This window comes from Sander vitreus, chromosome 16, assembly GCF_031162955.1.
Source record: "Sander vitreus isolate 19-12246 chromosome 16, sanVit1, whole genome shotgun sequence".
In the NCBI taxonomy this organism is placed as follows: Eukaryota; Metazoa; Chordata; class Actinopteri; order Perciformes; family Percidae; genus Sander; species Sander vitreus.
Window position 1 is genome coordinate 30,375,365 of NC_135870.1, and position 22,519 is coordinate 30,397,883.

The window sequence follows — 22,519 nt, forward strand, 5'->3', positions numbered from 1 at the left end:
TACCAAAGATAACACAGAAACAAACCAATAAAGTAGTGTTACAAGGCTAAGCTGACCTGGTGATGCTGAGCAGGTATAATGTTTACTGTGTTCACCATCATAGCATAGCGTGTTAGCATGCTAACATTTGCTAATTAGCAGTGATGGCAAATGTCATTGGTTCTGCAGGTTTTTAGTATTGGAACAGGGACGTTTTGACCCGATGATGGAGCCATAAAAGTTGAAAGATTAAAAAAGAATTCATCTTGATGGAACATTAATGTCTGAACCAGTGACAATCCATCCAGCAGAGATATTTTAGTGGTGGACCTGGCTGACCAACATTGCCATCCCTACTCCTCACAAACAACAGATATACTTTGCATCAATCTCACAGTAGCCAATCACATTGCACAAGCAGGAGTGAAAGTGTGTTGGTCCAACACATTAGAGCTTAGATCTGGCCCAAAAAATCAAGCCCGACCCAACCTGAGCCCGTGCACGTTTTGTCCGAGACCGGCCCGGCCCAACACATTAACTGGAATTATGAGCCCGAGCCTGATTTCAACCCGACACTTTTTTAATCCATGGGCCGTTATAACTGACGTTCTACAACTCAGAGTTGTTTGAACTCAACGCATTTCTCTGTGAGGGCTTGCTTCGTCTTCATGCTTGGAGAACATCTTTTCTGCCATGGCGAGCCTGCTTCATGTGTCTGTTCATCATCCAAGTCCCCGTGTTTTTGCTGTCATGGCGAGCAGCGTGCCGCACTTAGCCTAATGCACTCGACAAAGCAGACACATATGTTGTCACTGCCCACGACTTCTTTAAAATGGTTCCATACCTCCGACCTTCCTCCAAACTTGCTCAAAGGTAGGCTAATTCTCCTGTTTTTATTTTTTTCTTTACATCCTCAAGCTCCATGTTGCACTTAAGCTCCACCATACGGTCCAGCAGGCCCGGTGTGATGCTACACCATACAGCCCAGTAGGCCCGGTGTGATGCTCCACCATACAGCCCAGCAGGCCCGGTGTGATGCTCCACCATACGGCCCAGCAGGCCCGGTGTGATGCTCCACCATACGGCCCAGCAGCCCCGGTGTGATGCTCCACCATACGGCCCAGCAGGCCCGGTGTGATGCTCCACCATACGGCCCAGCAGGCCCGGTGTGATGCTCCACCATACGGCCCAGCAGGCCCGGTGTGATGCTCCACCATACAGCCCAGCAGGCCCGGTGTGATGTGTGCGAGAGGAGGAGACTCTGCGCATGACACGTGTTGCATTTTGTAACTGTAGTCCAACTTGTGTAACTTTTTGGACACATTTGTTACTTTGGCCTAAATATAGCCTATATAGATAATATTTCTGATTATGGCATAGCTTTCTCCACACACAATTAGGCTAATAAAGTAATGATTAAAAAAACACAAATGCTTGATCAAGGGCCCGGCCCGAGGATAGTGGCGGGAAATAACGGCCCGGGGGCTCGGGCAGAGAATCTAAACTCTACAACACAGTCACACTCCTAACTTGTCAAATACGGCAGCTCGGTCAGGACCCCTTGGAGTCATTTTTGAACACTTTGAAACTGTTGGCACCATTTTTCAGTGTGCAGGGGATCCCATTGTAATTTCCAAGCTGCAGCCATACAGTCTTGGAGACGAGACGGCGGACGGGAGCGGGTCTTAAGGCCGTGTTATGCTTCTGCGTTAAAATCGATGCCGTGGTTACGTACATAGGTACGTGGCGATACCGACCCTACGCCGTAGCCTGACGTGCACCTCTCAAAAAATTTAACTACACGTCTTGGCGACACACGTTGCTCAGCCGTGGCTTGGTAGCGTTGCATTTCCCCCCTGACTCATTTCCTGGTTCTCCTTCTCCATAAACAACATGAAATCAAGGAGAGGGTTAACTTCTCCTGCTCCAGATTTCACACCGTGGTCAGAAAGAAAAGAGGAGACTCTTTTGCTCTCATTTATGAAACAAACGTACAACGGAAAACGAGCATAAAACCGGCGTACAGTCATCTCCATGCAAAGCTCGGCATTTATCAATATGGACGTGAGCGGAGGCTACGATCAAATCTCACGTCAAGTTTAAACTTGTGTACGCACGTTTTCGAGTCAGTGTGGACTTGCGGTGCAGCATATAATCAGTTTAACAGGAGAAGAAGAAGAAGACATCAGTTGATCACTTATCGGCATCTGGCTCTTTTAGAAGACCTTTATGCGCCGGTACAACAGTGCACACGTACGCACACGGGCCACGGTGGAGCGCTCCATCGGATTGATTAAGGGCAGATGGCTCTGTCTTGCATCGGCGGCGGGGACCCTATACACGCCAGAAAAAGTCTGCAACATTGTTTTAGCCTGTGGGGTTCTGCACAACATCACGCAGGAAAACAGGGTGCCACAAATGTAGTGATGGAGCCAGATGCTGACTGGCTCTGACTCATGAAAAAAAGAGTAAAACGAGTAAAATAAGACACTGCATAAAAATTATTTAAATATAGGTCACCTACATGTAGGCCTAAGAGATTGCAATATAAGCCTGTATATTACTATTAGGACTATAGCATGTCAAGGATGTATAAATTAAATAAACAGCTGGAGTCTGATTTACCACGGCAACACTGTTGACTGCATCAGTGATCTCTTTCCATTCCACATTCTTTCTACAGCCTTTAATACTAGTTTTCAGGCTGCCAGATAGTACACACGTTGTTACACAGTGCTGCTTCTCAGCCGGATTACGTCTAGCCATGTCGTAAATTGTAGGGGCGAGGCCTCAAAACCCAGAATATATAGGGGTGTGATATTTAAATTACGATCGTTTCCAGCCGCTGCATTTATCAATGTATGACCATCCTTACGCTCTGATTGGTGTGATACCAACGTTTCATGAATCACACGTGAAGCCTGTCGTAAGATGATTTCTGCGTTCATATCTGCGCTGGTTTCTACGATAGGTTGATAAATGAGAGCCCTAGTTTCTCTCACTATGACTCTAGAGTCGGTCCTCGCTCTTAAGTGAATCTCTCACTCGCTCTACCACACACTCCCCATACACACACACACACACACACACACACACACACACACACACACACACACACACACGCCGGCCCTGCTATTCTATTAAAGAGATCGATGCCAGAGATGTTCACAAGTAATTTTTTGGAAGTCCAAGTCGAGTCTCAAGTCTTTTGCCACGAGTCCAAGTCAAGTCTCCAGTCTCTGGTCATCTGATCTGTCCCTAACACTGTATTGTTAAATCTTATGAATTGAAAGCATGTCCTGTAGCTCCATCCATACAGTCCAGTATCAACATCAGCTGTAGGATAACTTTATGGGGTCTACTTAACACATCCCTCTAGACCTCTGACCTGGTGAAATATTAACCTAAGGCTGTCACTTCATATGGACACAACTATAAAGATACACTTAGCGATGGTTAGCTTGTTACCTGTGATTATATATGCTAAATGTGACGTCTCTTTTCACATTAGCGTGTGAGTGACTGACCTATCTGGGTGCGTTTGGAGATGCCTGATGAAGTCCGACGTTGTTGATCCGGCATCATTTATCTTGGTGCCACACACCTTGCATGTAGCTGTTCTCTTACTGCCACTGTTTACCAAGTTATTGAAAGCAAAGCTAATGAGAAAAGGCCCAACTCCAGGAGGACTTGGTGTCGCCATCGTCAATGTATGTTTTTATGTTATGTGAGTGCGCGCACATAAGGCATAACGCATGCGTTACGTTGCACATTATGGCAAAGGGCCGGGGACGTGCAGCTCGTCATACGTTTCCCCAACGTATATGCGCCAATAAAAGAAAATAGAAATACATGAATACATTTAGATTTAAAAAGCAATAATTGCATGAAAACAGGTTGTTGACGAGTCTCGAAGCTCGAGTCCGAGTCAAGTCTGAAGTCTTTTAGGTCGAGTCGCAAAAGTCAAGTCTGAAGTCAGCTGTTTGTGCGACTTAAGTGCGACTCGAGTCCAAGTCTCTGACTCGAGTCCCCATCTCTGATCAACGCACACACCAACGCACAAGTATAACCTTCAGGCCACTAACGTAGGCTACGGAGAAAGCTCTGCGTAGCCTAGACAGTCAGAGGCTAACAGACATGGCTGAGGAAACAGAAACCAACAGGTCTAGGGGGGGGTCATACTGCATTGCCCCTGGCTGCAGTAATGAATTGTATAGGGCTAAGGCAGCTGGGGTTACCATACATTTCCACAGGCTGCCTTTGACAAGGAAACCAGTCCTCAACTCATGGCTAGCTGCCTGAAAACTGGCCAGCCCTCCAACAGCCCCTGGATTTCGAGTGTGTAGCGACCATTTTTTAGCGACAGACTATTTAGAGAGCTGTACTTTCGATTCAACAGGGTCACTGGTGAGGGTTAAGTCCAACAGACTGAAACCTGAGGCCATTTCGTCAATGATCAATTTTTCAGGCTACAGTACAGGGCAGACCGATAGACCAACGGCAAGTACAACACCACCGATGCTATCTGCCGCAGAGACAGGGCGCTGAAACGCTCACATCAGGCAGAGGACAGAGAGGTTTAGCTGTTATCCAGCATGCTAGCAATCAACTAGGCAAAGGGCTGGATGTAACGTTGTTGTGACATACACAAAACACGTACATATTCACTTACACGCACAAATAAAGCCTAAGGTATAGACTTTATAGCGTTCAACAAAACTGAGACTGACACACTGGGCATCATTGAAAATGAGTCACAAAACCAAGCTAGATACCAAACGATCCAACCTAGGGAAAGGGCTAGCAGCTAAACACGGTGGAAGCACTAATGTCAAACTCCACAAGCTAGCGCTCCGACCATAGACTGTATGAATAAACCATGACTCAGACGATATCACAGATCAATAATAATGGTTACTAGCTGCTAACTAAACCACAGCGGGTCTGTAACAGAATCCAATGTCCCTTTCTACTCAGCCTGAAGCTAGCTGATGTCTCAGGGCACATTGTTGATGGAGAGGGAGTTCAACTCACAGAAAAAGCTGCTACTTCCATAATAAGAGGTATCTGTGCAGTATCCATCTGTGCAATATCCATCAACGACCACAAGGAAAAAATCTGCCAACTCTGCACTAGCCTCAAGTAAACGGCAAGACTGGTGAATCCTCCGTGCATCTATGGTCAACCTGGGGTAACTCTCCTACGTGCAGCTAACTTATTATTTTTATCAAACTTTATTTATTTTGGTTTTAACATTTTGCTTGCAGCTAACTTAACAAGCGATCCCATTGGATGAATTCGTCCAGTCACATTTTCCATTTATCCTCGATTTTCTAAAACGCACAGGACCTTTTCTATTTTCTCTAAATGCACACGATATATAAGCAGTCTCTATTTCCTAAAATTCATAATGTGCTTGGATACAATAAATGAGAGTGCATGACAGTAGGCTACAACCCTCCAACCTCCCACCATATTTCCCTCTTATAACACCATGAACCACTATATTGGTCCATTAATAATTTCTATTGATTTAACTTCCAACACCTCTCTCTCACCACACAGCATCAAAAATGTCCTATGCATGGTGATGTATTGTACATCCATCAGTAAATGGTCCATGTTGACCTCTCTGCAACAGATTCTGTTGCAGTGTCCATGCTCCGGCAGAGCCCACACACACACAAGTCACTTCCCCCCAAACGATCCAAAGGTGGAGCCTGAAACTGATCGTCCTCCATGTGGTGGTAGTCAGACACTACAGGCCTGTCCCTCACAGGCTCAAATGTGTAACCCATGCCATTAAAATTACTCATTTTCATGTGTATTTAATATGCTGCACTGTAGCCTATATACCTTCGCAGGTCCTACCATGCCATTGACGTCATCGACATTGTCAGCGTTCTAATACTAACAAACGTAATTTTTGTGTTGCTGAAAAAAGCTATATTGATTTTTTGAATTACATTTTTAAGTATAATTTATTTTTAATTGTCATAACCAACACGTTATCAACGTTGATTCTTTCAGTTCAGTTCATCTTTAAGAACTTCGTAGCCTAGACTTGAGACTCGCGTTGTCCCACCTTTGACACAAACATACAATACACATACTTTAATGTTTTTTAACTAAGGATTACTTTATTTAAATAGCTTTTGTGTCTTTGAATATTTTGTGAAACTGAAAGCTTCCGATGCAGAAAGTTAACATGTGTCCTTTCCTCATCCTTTCCTGTCTGAAGGTGCAGCTCTGCCTGAGATGGCCACATCACTGCGCTGTCACAGGATGCTCCTATTGGCCGTGGCCTTCTGTTTCCTGCCTTGCATCACTTCCTCGCTCAACCTGGAGGATCCCAATGTCTGTAGCCACTGGGAGAGGTCAGTCACAATGCTGCAGTCATTTCTTTAAAAGCCATTTAACCAGGCTCAACTTTTGTTGCAATACAACATGACGTCATCTAGCAAGGCGCTGCGGTGACCAATCAGTTTCATGCAAGTCAACATTCCTGGTTGATTACTTTGTAACTCGAATGCCATATTCTGACACCTATTTCACCAGGTGTGTCTGCGCTGCGTTCTGTCGGCACTGCATTTCATCCGTGTCGTTCATAACTAATTGGAAGAACCCTTAAACTATGTAGACTACTTGCTATTATGGGAGAATCCCAAATAAATCCAGGAAAAATGACCAAAACCTTGAAATCTGAGGGTCTGAGGCAGGCAAAACGCTCTGCTTCTGAGACGCGCCAGGTGACGCATGGCGTAGGGCGGAACAAAACCACGGCGCAGCTGGAACGCGGGGCATCCGCGACTGACTAATTCCACCGTTACTGTTTACCTGGTGATTGTCAAGGCAAAAGATAGTTATTGGCTTGCCCAGTTTGTTAATAGCCGTGCAATGTTTATTTCAGCTGCCCAGTTTGTAGATGTTAGTTAGATGGCACAAACCCAAAGGCCGAGGTTATGTTTCTATTTCTGGAGACGCATATGATGCGGGGAGTCTGGGGGGTACTTCCCCAGAATTTTTTTAGCATTAAACACTTCATTTCCCGCAGTCTGGTTTTGACTGTAGCCCTGAATGTAGGCAACACAAAGTTTAGCTGCGCAATAATATTGCTACATTTAGTTTGAAGTTCCCGATACGTTTAGTCTATGGTTCAGGCTCAAACACACGGAGCTCTGAGCAGACCCATCTGCCACTTTGTGTCTGTCTTCCGTGGTCTGGGCTGCTTCAGGTAATTATAAGGACGCTCTCTTCTGCGGGGATGCTGTGGCAGATGTGTCGCGCCTGTGCTCCATGCATTTCTGCCGTTGTTTCGGTTTTCCACCTCCGATGTAGAGCAGCAGAGATTGAATTGCACTTCAGTTTGACATTGTACTGTACAATTGTAGGTGACAAATAAATAAACGTTCTTCTACATAAAGCTTTTGGCTGATTTCCGAATTAAAGGAAAGCTTGGAAATCCGTTAAGTGAGCTGTGAAAGAAGAAAGGTGGAGGCAGATTTCCCAGCTATATTGCCTTTCAGTGACTAATCTGAGGAAACAGCTGCAGTAGCACTCAGAGCCTCCCTCTGTGCTGTGGTCCGAATAAAGATTCACAGGAAGGCCAGAAAGTGAAGAGACACAGTTTATCAAGCTGATGATAATAAGGCTTCTTAAGAAAGTCTCAGTCCCACTAACATCTTAAGATTTTGGCAAAATTGTGGCAAAGAGTGTGCATGTGCCTTTTTTAAACAACAGTGATTTAATAAAAATCTGAAGTCGGTCATTAGGAGAAAGCAGTACAGACTGTGGTAACTCTTTAGTGACAGAGATGTTTTACTTAGTGCTGAAACAATTAGTCGAGCCACAGAAAATGAATCTGCAACATTTTTTTAGAAAGAATGTTTGTCATTTATCAAATATTATCAGTTTCCTTAAAATGAGGATTTGCTGCCTTCCTCCGTTATTTGTTGGATGTATGATGTTGGCATTAACTGAATATTATGCAGATTTTTGGCCAGACTAAATAAACTATGTGAAGACATTCCATAGACTAACCAATCCATTAAACAATTCAATAATAAATACAAAAGTGGAACTACCAATAATCAACAATCCATAATGAAAATCATCCTTAACTGCAGCCATACAGCAAGTAACTGAAAAAAAAAATATATGCATGCCTCCAAAGAGCCTGTGGTAAGAGCAGTTCACGAGGCAGTCATAAGGTAGCTTTTGTCACCCCCCCCCCTCCAAAGTCTCTTTGATTTGCTGTGAGACACAATCTTTATACAACACTCAGTGATGGAGGGCCACACAGAGTACAGAGCATACTGGAGAAGGGAGTGGGGGGGCTGCTGATAATCCTGCCTTGGCACACACACACACACACACACACACACACACACACACACACACACACACACACACACACACACTACACACTACATCTACACTGCTACGTTTTGGTTTAAAAATGAATATCTTCTGCTACGCTTACGCCTCGCGTCCACACTACCGCGCTGTTTCCGAGCCCCTAAAGAGGAAACATTTGGAAACACTGCTGTCGCCGTTTTGGTTTGAAAACTCCGGAGTTGCTCTGTAGTCAGGACGGACACAAACGGAGACATTTGGAAACGAGGACGCACGTCAGTCAGTCTTATCAGTTAGGTAGCTTACGGTTCCACCTCGTCTTCGATCCAATCTAATAAAACCCAGCTCTTACTTTTCACCGTTGTTTTTCTTTCTCCAAAGTAGTTTCTGTATTTTACTTTTAATGTACATCCATGATTTCCAACCGCAGAGTAACGTCAGACAATCACACACATGCCCAGTGTGTGTGTTTGTGTGTGTGTGTGTGTGTGTGTGTGTGTGTGAAAGGTCATGTGATATGTGATGTCAGACGTGTTACTATGGACGCAGATTAGTTCTGCTACTGGAGCTAAACGCCTTGTGTGGTCGGAGATGTTTTTTTTTTTTTTTAAACATAAAAATGAAACGTAGCAGTGTAGATGTAGCCCTAATGACTCCCTGATTCAGTCAGTGGTTAGAAGAGTGTGTAAGCCGGTAGTTCTGTTCACACACACACACACACACACACACACACACACACACACACACACACACACACACACACACACACCTGCACACACACACACACACACACACACACACACACACACACACACACACACACACACACACACCACACACACACTGATATGTGTCTCTTCCTGTGCTTGCAGTTATTCGGTGACAGTGCAGGAGTCCTACGCTCATCCCTTTGATCAGATTTATTACACCAGCTGCACCGACATCCTCAACTGGTTTAAGTGCACCAGACACAGGTGAGACAATGTGTGTGTGTGGAGAGAGTGGTGCTTAGTTAAAGGACCATTCCATTGTTTTTGCATGCTATCGCCTATGTACAGAATACAGTGTATTTAACTTCACCTATCTGCCAACCATTTTCCAAACCCCAACCACAGTGCAGGGCTGTAGTACTTGAGTCCGAGGCTGGACTCAAGACGTTGTTCTATTGTATCAGCCTTGTCCCGTTGGTATCTGGACTAGACTTGTCTCGGACTCAGCCGTTGGACTGGCCAAATATTCTCTTGGTCTCGACCGAGTCCAGCACTATATGCTTTTGTTCTAAAGTAACTTTCTCTAGACAGGGTTTCCGCGGGGCCTTTAAAAAGTCTAAAAAAGTTTTTAGGCCCTAAAAAGTCTTGAATTTGCTGAAGTATTGTATTCTAGATCTTACATTATTAACTATGTCAATGTAACACAACACGGTCTCACGGCAGTTTGTGAAATGGTCACGTTATTTTTAATCTATTGATGTGTGTACACGGATCATTATGTTGTTTTTTTCGTGGTGGTCAGCACGTAATGGGAAGCATCTATACGGAGGTTGGGTTTAGGAAAAGAAGAACGGGGAAAGGACACGTCACATGCCTGGACACGATCCGCGGTCTCTGGGGGACGCGGGACAACGGGGCGGTTGAGTTTAGGAAAAAAAGAACGGGGAAAGGAAACGGGACACATGGGAAACGAGCCGCGGCCTCTGGGGGACGCTGGACAACAACAGGACGGTTGAGTTTAGGAAAAGAAGAACGGGGAAACGTGACACGCGGGAAATGATCCCCGGTCTCCTGGGTGAAAGTCCCGTGTTGTTTGACCCATCCACCACCCCAACCAACCTCCCTATGCGGATTTTCAGCTTTTCATACTACTCACTACCGTAGTCTGTCCTGCTACGTCATCTTCTCATTGACTTTACATTGGCATTGTTTTCTAAAGAATCGTGCTGTGATCACGAAATATGCTTCCCATTGAAATTTCACGAACTGCCGTGAGACTGGGTTGTGTAACACTACCTCTAATGCTCTTTGAAATGTCCCCGCAGCGCTTTACAATGTTTCTTTTTTAATTCTCTGGTGCTGTAGTTCTTTCTGTCGCTAGTCCAAATAAAACTAGCTGTATTACGACTACAAATGAGACCAACATGCTGCAGCCGATCTAGACACCAGTCCTATAATACCAATGAGGAAATCGGGGAATTGTTTCAGACAATGTTTCCGGACTCTGACATCTGACTTTGTCTTCAATTTCATTCATAATGGTCCAAAAAAGGTCTTAAAAAGTTTTATAATTTGACTTGGTGAAACCTGTAGAAACCCCCCTGTGTACAGCAAGGCCATGAGCTATATTCTGTTTTATTTTCAAAAAGGTACTGTTACGGCCCCTCGCCGTATTCTGTATTGTGCCTTTCATAGATTTGTGTGTGTGACTGAATAATGTGAGAGTGAGAGCTCTCTTTTCCTTTCAGATCTTTGTTCCAACAGACACACCTGCTGTAGATTGGCTGACTGGGAGGCTGATATTTAACTTCCTGTTTCCAGTGTCCACACCAAGGCTTGATGTTGGCAGCAGCTCATTCCTCCTCGTCTTCCAAACATTTGTTAATCTGTGCATTTGTGTGTTTTTAATGCATTTACTTCTGTTATGCATGATTATGATTGAACACAGACTGGTTTTGGCCTTAGGGTCTTCATCAGGACAGAGTTTAATGATAACTGGCTCCATGTATAGACTATACACTCTCCACGCCACATTTTATTAGAGGATGGATACCCGAACCGAGCCTGTCAGGACCCGGCGGTACCCGACGGGCCGGGCCGGCTTCGGACAGATATTTAGAAATGATGTTCAGGTTCGGGTTGGGCTTGGTCAAATCAGTGCGAAAAGGCTCTGAACATTTTGAATTTAAAAAAGCTTATTATGTAGGTGCGCGCCTTAATGTGTGCTTGTTGCCCCGTGTGCGCTGATGCGCTCATCTGTTGACATTTCGAATGCCTTTCTACCAGTGGCACAACTACCCAGTGTCAGAGGGGTATGCAGCAACAATTTTGGCAAACCCCACTTTAGCTGCTAGTGTTAGCAAACACTAGCTAGTCAACAGTCTGTTAACATGAATATTTGCAAGCCTCCAAGCACAGACGTCACACTTTAAATCCTACCTGTTGCCTCTCACTATCCACTTATTTAACTGCTGTCACATCCCTGGACATGTCATCTGCACTTTTTTTAACCATCGCTTTGGCTTCCTGTTAGATTTCAATTCTTGGAATTTAATACAGGTGTTGCATGTGCTCGTGCGCGTGTGCGTGCGTGTGAGTGGCGCGTGTAGTAGGCGTAGCGCTTTAAGTATTCGTTAAGGCTAGAAAAGCGCAAGAAAAAAGCAGTCCATTTACAGAATAACCAACATTGTGTCTAGTAGCATTTCCTTGACTGAGTGTCCGATCCTATATGTGACCTCACTTCCTGTCTGTGTGCAGGGTGAGCTATCGGACAGCCTATCGAAGAGGAGAGAAGACCATGTACCGGAGAAAGTCCCAGTGCTGCCCAGGCTTCTATGAGAATGGAGAGATCTGTTCTCGTGAGTATAACACGCACGCACGCACGCACGCACGCACACACACACACACACACACACACACACACACACACACACACACACCGGCAAGTCCATAAACATAAAGTCACATTGTCAGAAATTGGCCTGAAACCTGTGGACACACATTCAGATTATTTAGACTCTAATCAAACCTGATTTAAGATATTACTGTAAGCATAAGGATGAATAGATTGACATAAACACAAGATAGAATGTATGATAATGTGGCAGAGTGTTCTGCATAGATGGCTGGGCCGCCGTCATTAGGCTTTTTTTAAAACCGACATCATAAAAAAGTTCTGTTTGTTATCATGGCAAACACAAGGTGTGCTTGTGTAACTATGTGGATGACATGCTCATTTGTGTTGTGTTTTTTAACTCTTTCCACTCACATATATCATATCATTTGCTGTCAGAGTTTGAAACATATGAGAAATCTGCTCCCATGTTTTGTAGAACATGGACTTACGATATGTGATTTTGCAAACAATTGTCATGTGGTGACATACAGACAGGTGACAAAATAAAGGTGGTATGACAAATAGACAATGAAGATCACCAAATGGTATGATGAGTATGAAAATGATGTGCATGTCTGACTTTTAAAGTCACCACTGAGGTAGTCTCCTGTTGCCAGCTCTATCTCCACAGCGCTGTGAAAGAACAGGGCTCAGCCTCCAACGCTGTATACAGGTTTTATTATACACTCTCTTTATCTGAGACCGAGACAAGGCCGAGTAAAAATGCAATCGATTCTGAGACGAGACCGAGACCTTCAAAAAGTGTTCTTGAGACCAAGACCGATCTTGAGTACTACAACACTGCCTGATAGTGGGAGAGGAAGAACATCTAACCCGCATCAGTCTTTATCCCAGCTATGTTCATGTTTAGCCAGACCAGCACTGAGGAAACTGGGAACCAATGGCTGTGGCAAGTCAGAAAAACAGAAGCTTTGTCTTCTACATGTGACTTCACTTGCCAACAGGCAGGAACAGGTGTGAAGCCACAGTGGCAAAAACAACAACTGTTGTCCAGCAGTGACAGTAAAAGAAATCATTCTGTTAACACGCAGGCTGCTGTTCTGATGCTGGAAGTAGTCGGTGATTTAAAAAAAAAAAGCCATAATATCTGTGTGCTTTGGTGGAGACCACAGTTTGATTCATGCAGAGGCTGAGGTAATGCGCCCCGGGACATCAGAGGGGGATTTTATTTTGAGTGAAAAGGCTCTCTTCTATAAGCAACTATCACATGTTGCTCCTCGATGAAACACTGCAGGAAGGAGGATTGGTCAGATACTCCAGGCAACATGGCATTACCAGATGGGATTAAGATAGGAAAGGAAGTCTGATTGCTTTTAGGCTAAATGTAGTACATGTTCTTGGATAGAGTCAGTGTGCCTGCTATATTTTAGAAAAAAAAAAAAATAGCCTTAATGAAAATGTGATGGTTTTGGGAGAGATTTAGCAACACAAAGTTATAAATGTCTGCTGATGACAGAGAGAGCTTCTTCTTCTTCCTATTCCTCGTTAGGGTTAAAAAGACAAGAAATCTGGTTGGAAACATTTCAATCAGGAGGAACTTATTTTTGAGTTAACAATTATTTATTGACATGTGCACAATAAAAATGATAAATGGGAAAAAGTCTTTGGTGATTAGACCCCGTTGTTTGACCTTAACAAATTCCCACTGTGAAGTCATCATATTTTAAACGGGGCAGAGAAACTGTGAACGGTGTAGGCAGCTGTTGGACAGAGTGCAGCATTTAGCAGCTAGAGACAGATATTTCCCTCAGGAGCTAGTGGAGACCAAAACAGAGCTTAATGAAGAGTGAATATTGAACATTGACTATTCATCATGTGGATACAAACACATCCTAAAGTGTGTACCGCAAGGGTCGATTCTGGGTCCAGTCCTTTTTTGCTTATACATAAATTATTACTATTACTGTTACTATTACTTTTGCGCTAAAACCAACCATTGCTGCAGAGCAGCTATTATTAGTTCTGGTTTTGATTCAAGGTTTCAAGGCATTTATTGTCAATATGCGTGAAAATGCCACCAGTGCATTTTCATACAGTGAAACACAGTCACACAGAGTTACACACAGTGTAACAGTGAAAACAAGTAAACATGAAAACAATCATTTAAAAACCTAAAAGCAATAGAAAGAACCTAATAGCAATAAAAAGACTCAAATCTATAGACATGAACAAATAGAAAAGTCTCACTGCCTGTGGATAAAAGCTGTCTGTTTAGTGATTGGTGTTTGCCTTGATGTTATCACTTACCCAATGGTAGCAGTAAACATTTTGTATGGCCTGGATGAGTCTTGTCTCTTATGATTGCTTGTGCAATTTTTTCTACATTAAGTGTAGTATATCACATCTTAAGTCTGGCTGTAAAATCAGTGCCTTACTTGCATTCTGGCGTTTTCTGAGTGTAGTGGCTCAGAACCATTCTGCTTTAAACATGGACCTCATTTGAAATTAGTGTCTTCTTGCAACAGAAAACTGAACTTTTCTATGCATGTGGACATGAAAGCTGGTTAAAAAATCTGTCAAAACGCTTTGAGAACAATCGGATTTCTTCCCGGTGAAAAATGTTTAGAGCCGAGAACAGTGATTATTTATACTAGCCTGACAAGCCAGACCTACGTCAAGATGCTGGGTCTGGGAACTCACCATTGGCAGGGCTCAATCCAAGGGGCGGGATAAACGGCTGTCTTTCAAATTCCCTCTGCACTCAATAGGATAGCACTACAACCAATCAGAGCAACGCTAGTTGATAGATTACACTTTAAACTCTGAACACATCTTCCTTTTTTAAGAATGACTTCAGTGCCGTTCTTTGTTCTTTTCTCAAAGAAAAGCTGAACTCCAAGTCTTCCAGAGTCGCAGCCAAAGCCGATTCCAAAGACCGCTGTTCACCAGCAGCAGCAGCCATAACCCCGCCCACCAACTCTATACACGATGTGATTGGCCTGACCAGAGTTTGGTTTTTCCAGCTCACGAGCCAACGGAGAGTTACTAGACGACCCTGGCTGCAAATGACATGTGCTGCTGCTAGGGTGGTCTAGATTTCTAGGCTAGCTTCATACAGTACCTTGAGTGACATCCTGTAAAAAAAAGTGATCCAATCTTATTTTGGATTGAGTCAAGAGAAGTCTGCTTGTTTCACAAAAGAGTCCGATTAGAGTGGCAAGTCCTAATGAACTAATACAAGTCTTAATTCTACAGCTCTGTTAAAGTTAAAGTAAGGCTACATTTACATCACTACGTTTTGGTTTTTAAGTGTTTGAGTTTTGATCCCAAAGTGATCTCGGTGTACCAAGTGTTTTTATCTCCAGTAGAAGAACTAATCTCTGTTTAAACTAACACGCCCAAACCTCATATCTCATCATCATTCTGGTATACTGGGCATAAACAGGAGGCAGCGTGGAGACTCCGCCCACTGCTGGTAGTTGCCATGGTAATGTTAGTAGCTTTAGTCTCAGAGAACGAGACGTCGTGACCGATAAGACCCAATCAGGAGGAGAAACGTTGGCGTCAGTGTTGGGGCTCTGTTTTGGGGCTCGGAGACGCCAGAGAAGGGGGAATGAGCCCCTAAAGCGGCGACATTAGGAAACACTTCTGACCCGTTTTGGTTCTGAATCTGCGGAGGTTGTGTTTCAAACGGAGACCTTTGGCAACACCGACACTGACGCCAACGTTTCTCCTCCTGATTGGGTCTTATCGGTCACGACATCTCCTTCTCTGAGACTAAAGCTACTAACATTACCATGGCAACTACCAGCAGCGGGCGGAGTCTCCACGCTGCCTCCTGTTTATGCCCAGTATACCAGAATGATGATGAGATATGAGGTTTGGGCGTGTTAGTTTAAACAGAGATTAGTTCTTCTACTGGAGATAAAAACACTTGGTACACCGAGATCACTTTGGGATCAAAACTCAAACACTTAAAAACCAAAACGTAGCGATGTAAATGTAGCCTAAGAATTGAAGCTTTTATTTCTTCAGCCCTTTGTGCTTAATTGTAACGCTGATCTGTTTGAGTGTCCTGATCCCTGTCTTCCTGTCTCCTCCATGTCTCAGCTTATTGTGCAGAGAGCTGTGTTCACGGCCGCTGCATGGCCCCCAACACCTGCCAGTGTGAGCCGGGCTGGGGGGGCTCCAACTGCTCCAGTGGTAAGTCCTCCAGCTGTTGCTGTCTGTGAGTACTCCTTTCTTTGCGAGTGTGACTCTGGTTTTTCTGTGAAAGCACTCTGAACTCACGAGAAAAACAGACGCTGGTGTCTTCTTACCGCGCTGTGCCTCTCCGGCAGTCTCAGGAGCTGAGCCTGTTCTCAGGGCTGTTTTTCACACATGCAAACAAACGTTTAATCACTATACTAACTACTACCTATTTTGACAATCGATTGATCGGTTTGAATCATTTTTTATAAAAAGAAGATTAAAAAATCGGTTTGCAGCTTGTTAAATGTGAATATGTTCTTCTCTCCTCTGAGACAGTAAACTGAATATCTTTGAGTTGTGGACAAAACAAGACATTTGAGGACGTCATCTTGATTAATTGACAATGAAAAAAATCATTAGTTGCAGCCTTACCCCTGAACATTAATCCCAATGATAACCACCTGATCACCATTTAACCACAATTTCTATGTGTTGACAAAAATATCAACGTTTTGAAGACATGTTGTCATGCTCAGATTGTTTGTGCTTCCTTCTCTGTGGTCCGGCTAAGCTCAACAGGCCCTCACTTGAGGCTGATATTATTTTTCAATTGAATTAGTCTGCACAGTAGCTACATTACAGTTCTGCCTTTCACTTAGACCTCCAGATGCTCCATGATACGCATACACAGACTCTGTAGCGTCACCCATCAGCTGCCATTTTTCATTTTGGGCCAGCTGCGAGTAGCTCCCTCATTTCCGTAGCAGCATTGCGTTATGTGTATTTTTCAAACATGGGTAGATGAAGTATCATATCTTAAGGACTGGGTCATGTCATGTCACTCTATAGCTTGTTGATGTTTACCAGCTCAGTTGGTCTGTCCACTGTCCTGAGATTGGCAGCTCTTTGCCTATGAAAAGTGTGTGTGTGGGGGTGTGGGTGTGTGGGGAGGGGGTCCCAAATGTGATATAGATTTATACCAGCATGTGGATTTCCCACCTTCTGAACATGCTGAATAACGATGGGTCCTGGACCTAAGGAGATGCAAGATCCCATTGGCCAAGGAGCCAGAGCCCCACTTCTTTGGTTTCAAAAGAAAACCCAGTGGGGAAACTTAACACCCATTCTGCTGGTTTTGGTGTCTGGTCAGACTGGCCGAAGCTGAACGATCTTTGTGTCCAAACTGGATTATCACTGGAGTTGGTGCGCTCTGACTCTGGGACTGTGAGCATTTAGAGGTTGCATGTACTTTTGATCCTAAATGGCTAGAAAAGTACTGTGTTCTGTCTGCTATCATAGGCAGCAGCCATATACAGAGAAGACGCTGTTATTCTACCCATGAGAACAGAGGGATGTGCTTCATATTATGAAGACCTGCTGTATGCCAATGGACTTAAATAAATTGTGTGTGTGTGTGTGTGTGTGTGTGTGTGTGTGTGTGTGTGTGTGTTTTGGATTTACTGTACTTTTTAGTTGTTGTATTAGTTGTAGTTTTTATGGTAGAAAGAAAGTAGTTCCTTCATGGCACTGCTCACAACCAGGTATATGGATTAACATTGAGTAACCGGGTCATGATTTCTGGAAAGAGACGTTGCATTTGATTTTGTTTAAAGTATTTTTTTGGCGATTTGAGCACCACAAGCTGAGTGCCATCTAGTTCCATTATATAACAGAGAAGGCAGACATCTCCAACCCTGGCCAACTCACACCAAAACTATCTAGACTCATAAATACTACAGGTGAGAGGAAAAATATGTAGTTTTGATTTGTTTTCAGAGGGTATCTAGTCTAATCTGGCATTGCCGGACCTTCTTCCACAGCGCTGCAGAGGAAGGTCTAGCTAGTCCACACAACATTCTTGGGCGGTGCTAAGCTCCGGACGGAGCCACGGTGCCTCTGCTAAATAGTCTCAGGAAGGAACTTGTTTTGGTGGAACATGTGGACGTTCAAAAGTAGTTTTAGTCGTGCAACAGAAAACTCCGATTGGACAGATAGTCTAGCTAGCTGTCTGGATTTACCCTGCAGAGATCTGAGGAGCAGTTAACCATAGTCCTCACAAATCCACCAGAGGTTAGAACGCCAACACAGAGACAGAGGAAGGGGACGGACATCCGTCCGAAAATGAGGGACAATTTCTGGCGACACCGGAACAATCCCGGAAATGAAATGTCGTCGATATAGACTAGGGTAGCACTGGAAACTTGCAGACTGTGTCCACTCAGTGTGGGAGGTTATTTTGGTGTCTGCCTATGAGTCTGTGAATGTGTCTCCATGTATACTGATATTCACAAGGAGCCCACAGGGTGTGCCCCTGCTGTCCTCACTTTCAGCCTGTAATAAAGAAGCGTATTGTTGTGTCTGGGACTCGGGGCTCCCCTGGGCCCTACTAGGCCTGGCCTGATTGTCTGCACACACACACACACACACACACACACACACACACACACACACACACACACACATACACACAATTAGAACTTCATGAAAGTATGAATGAGTTGGAGATCTGATGCCTAATCACAGAAATGGGAGGTGGATTTGGGAACCATGAGGTCATGAGTGTGTGTGCATTTTTGCTTTAGTTTGAATGTTATTCATGTATTCATTAAGCACTAAGCAAAACTGGTTGGTACTATCATACATATAATAAAAGTTAGCATAACTAACATATATAATCCAGATGCTTCCTGACTTCCCTACCTGCTGTCTCTCTCAGCTCCAACCCCATTGGCTCCTAGTGAACACATACATCTTTAAAAACGACTTTCTTGTTGTTAAGTCATTTCCTAAAACATCTGCTCGCTCTAGTTCCTATCAGTCGTTACTCAAACAGGAGTGAACAGTGAGTTTGTTGGGGACTATTTTCAGCGGCGGATTAATCCACATTTGGGGCCCTATTTTAATGATCTAAGCTCACAACGTGAAGCGTCTGTCGCAGGTGCGTTTAGGGGTGAACAAATCCACTTTTGCTAGTTTGACGGCGGAAAAAAGGCTCCGTGGGCCGGGCGCATGGTTCAAAAGGGTTGTACTTAGTCTCTTCATTAATCAGAGGTGTGTTTTGGGCGTAACATGCAATCAACCAATCAGAGATCATCTCCCATTCCCTTTAAAAGCCAGGCGCGTTTGGACCTTGGAGCATTGCTGTTATGATGGAGGATTTGCTAAGCAGGAAGGAGAGATTTTCAGGAGAAGAAACTGATCTGCTCGTGCATTAAGTGAAAGCGCACAAGCAGATCATATCATAATTAGGGATGCACCGAATCCAGATTTTTGGGGTTCGGCCGAATACCGAATCCACTGGTTAAGATTCTGCTGAATCCAAAACTGAATACTGAATCCTCGTCCCATCCTCAGTCCATGAACACAGTAAACTCATTAATGAAGTAAACAACGTCCACAGCCTCTAAAATAGTTCAATGTAACAACTTAATGTTGAATTCACACGAGTTCCATTTTCACTTTCTCACAGCCTACTGCATTGAACGCTCCACCTACATTACTTCGACCAGCGTAGCGCGCGTAGTGCAAGCGTAGTGTTCGGTTCAGTGGAAAAAAATTCTAATGTTTGGCAGAAACCGAACCCCGTCAAAAAGCCCAATATTCAGCCGAATCCGAATCCTGGATCTCTAATCATAATACTATTTCACATTGTAGTATATTTATTTTTAATCTTCTGCATGTGTGTGTGCTGCTGTACGTCCCTGTGTGTGTAACAAGCATAGTGTGCGCGCACTGTGCACGAGCCTGGGAGCCTAGAAGCACGTGACGCTTCTGAAGATGACAGAGTCAGCAGTCAAAACTGTCAAGGTATGACAAAAAACTAAGCCTGTCGTATAAGAAAAAATCACTTATAAATGTTAAAATAACAATGAAACGCTGTGTTATTGACTTTAGACCAGGTTTTTGTTGGTCAATGGCACGATCAGTTCCCGTTGCCTCAAGATAGCAATACGCCCAGAATGCACCTGAACACACCTCCCTGTAAGACCAGCATGCCCATGGGCCACAGATGGGTGCAGGTGCATTTGCTCTTTAAATGATGTGGGCGCTGGACGGGAAACTGACAACTGCATCAGGCTTTGCTGAGCTGCACCGGGTGCAAGATAGGGCCCATTATGTACTAGAGTATTTGTGTCAGCAGGACGGTGTGTGCGGGATTGAGTCAGAATAAAGTACAGTGTGTGTGTGTGTGTGTGTGTGTGTGTGTGTGTGTGTGTGTGTGTGTGTTGATGGTGATGAAGGAACATGTCAGCCAGTGCAGCAGTGTGGCTCACTGATGGGTTTTAACAACACTGCATGTACACATACATACTGTACAGTATGTTAATCTTTGGATAGACACACAATACATATTTACACTCATTGTTAGTTTGGCTCTGCACATGGGAACTTGTGACATTAAGAACAAAGTAGAATACAGACCTTTAAGGTCTCATCAAGGTGCACTGTAAAAACTAATAAGTAAGAAACGATCAAATTCTGGCCGCTGGTAAAAATACTGGGATTTTCAATAATGAAAATACAGTTTGTAGCTTTACAGTTACATGAAATCCTGTGTAATATTTAGCTTTTTAACATTTAAAGAAGAATATTTACACCTGTAAAACCTAATTTCCTCTATTCACTAATTTGATCTAATTTAAGAAATGTGTTTACAGTATGAAATGTGCATTTAACAGTTTAATCTATTAAATAAAAGATAAATATTTGTGAAATTATGATCCATTTTGACTTTTTATGTGAAAAATAATTAATTTACTTTAAAGAAAATGGAGATTTAATTGGCTATTTACAGTTACACAGTCACAGTTTTCATGTTCTTTTTCAATATACATGTAAATTCCTCTTTTTTGTAATTTCTTTCCCAGTTTTTTTAACAGAACAATTCTTTTTTTACAGAGTAAATATGTTAAGCCTTTTCAAACTTTCCCATAGGGCCTAAATCCTCGTTCTTTCTGGCTTATTCAGACTCAACTAGGTCATCATACCTTGGTTACTAGAGTAACCAAGTTTAAAAATGTAGGTTTTCTGAAGCACCACACACGTTTCCTGGGTTTAGTGTTTCTTCTTTCTAATCTTAATCTCTTCCTCCCCAGTGACCAATGGTCTGTGTCTCTGGGACAATAAGTCGGCCCTGTCAGTCACAGATCAATACCAGGCTGAAGCTGAGCGCTGTCAGCGTCAGTATGTGATAGAGAATCTGCTCATTCTCCCACTCACTGGTGTTTTCTTCATGTGAGGGAGCAGGCTGTTCTCATCAACCCTCCATACATATCGCTATGACAAGTAATGCACTGTTATCCATATGCATTCCAAGTATTTATTACTGTATGCACCACAGTGACTGCTGATGTATAAGGCCACTCTTTTCCACGTAGGGAAAACACAGGGTTTTCAAGTGACTTTCTCCCCAGTGTTCATGTCCCGGAAGAAGTTAGGGGGAAAACACAAGACTTTCACCAGGAAACAGGTGTTCATGTCCTGAAGAAGTTAAGGAGAAAACACAAGACTTTCACCAGGAAACAGGTGATCATGTCCTGAAGAAGTTAAGGAGAAAACACAAGACTTTCACCAGGAAACAGGTGTTCATGTCCTGAAGAAGTTAAGGAGAAAACACAAGACTTTCACCAGGAAACAGGTGTTCATGTCCTGAAGAAGTTAAGGAGAAAACACAAGACTTTCACCCAGGAAACAGGTGTTTGTGTCCCAGGAGTACTACTTAAGGGAACAGCTGTTTTAATCCAAACCACGATCTTTCTTTTAATCTTAACTAGTCGTTCTGTTGCCTAAACTTAACTGTTGTCGTCGCATGACGCTCACCTTTTGTCGGCTAAACTCAACTGTCATGTAAACGGTCGCCACGTGGCCCGTAATTTCGTAGGATATCACGCAAATTGTTGTGCCTAACTTTTCGTACAAACGCGTTCACGAGAATGTGTCGTGAGAGAGAACTCTGGGGGTTTCTCAGTCGGTCATGAGAGAACAGGCTCAATGGCACTGAACTTGTACATATTCAATATTTTGGATGAATAAAATGTATGAAAATGAATGATACTTTAGGAGAAAAAAATATGTATATACCAATACAGTACATTACCTTGGCAGTGCTCTAATCCACATGGTTTTACTTGAAATGTTGGATTAGAGGGACAATCATTTCTGTGGGTATATGTGTTTCTTCGAAAAAGCAACAAATGTAGTTATTGGGTCGGCCGCTCTGTTCTATCTCCGTCCCTTCAGTAAAACATCTTTAATTTCCTCAAGAGCCAGCGAAGACTCTGATGCATTGACTGTGTTTTACAGGTCAGCGGGCCTCAACAATATGTCTGGGGATCAATTTGGGGGCCAAGAACAGGAAATGGGGGAAAGCGTGTGTTCAGGGGGAAGCAGGAATAATAGCAGGAGAACACTGTGTGGTAGGAAATGA

General features: G+C 43.6%; 1 protein-coding gene across 1 annotated transcript in view; it reads left to right on the plus strand.

Annotated features, from left to right (window-relative positions):
• megf10 (multiple EGF-like-domains 10) overlaps nt 1–22,519 on the plus strand; it is an 86,134-nt gene that overhangs the window by 14,147 nt on the left and 49,468 nt on the right. The window contains exons 2-5 of the mRNA XM_078271396.1: nt 6,221–6,356; nt 9,207–9,308; nt 11,802–11,902; nt 16,012–16,104. Of these exons, the coding sequence (XP_078127522.1) occupies nt 6,238–6,356; nt 9,207–9,308; nt 11,802–11,902; nt 16,012–16,104 (415 nt within the window). The 5' untranslated portion in view covers nt 6,221–6,237. The remainder of the gene's footprint in view (nt 1–6,220; nt 6,357–9,206; nt 9,309–11,801; nt 11,903–16,011; nt 16,105–22,519) is intronic.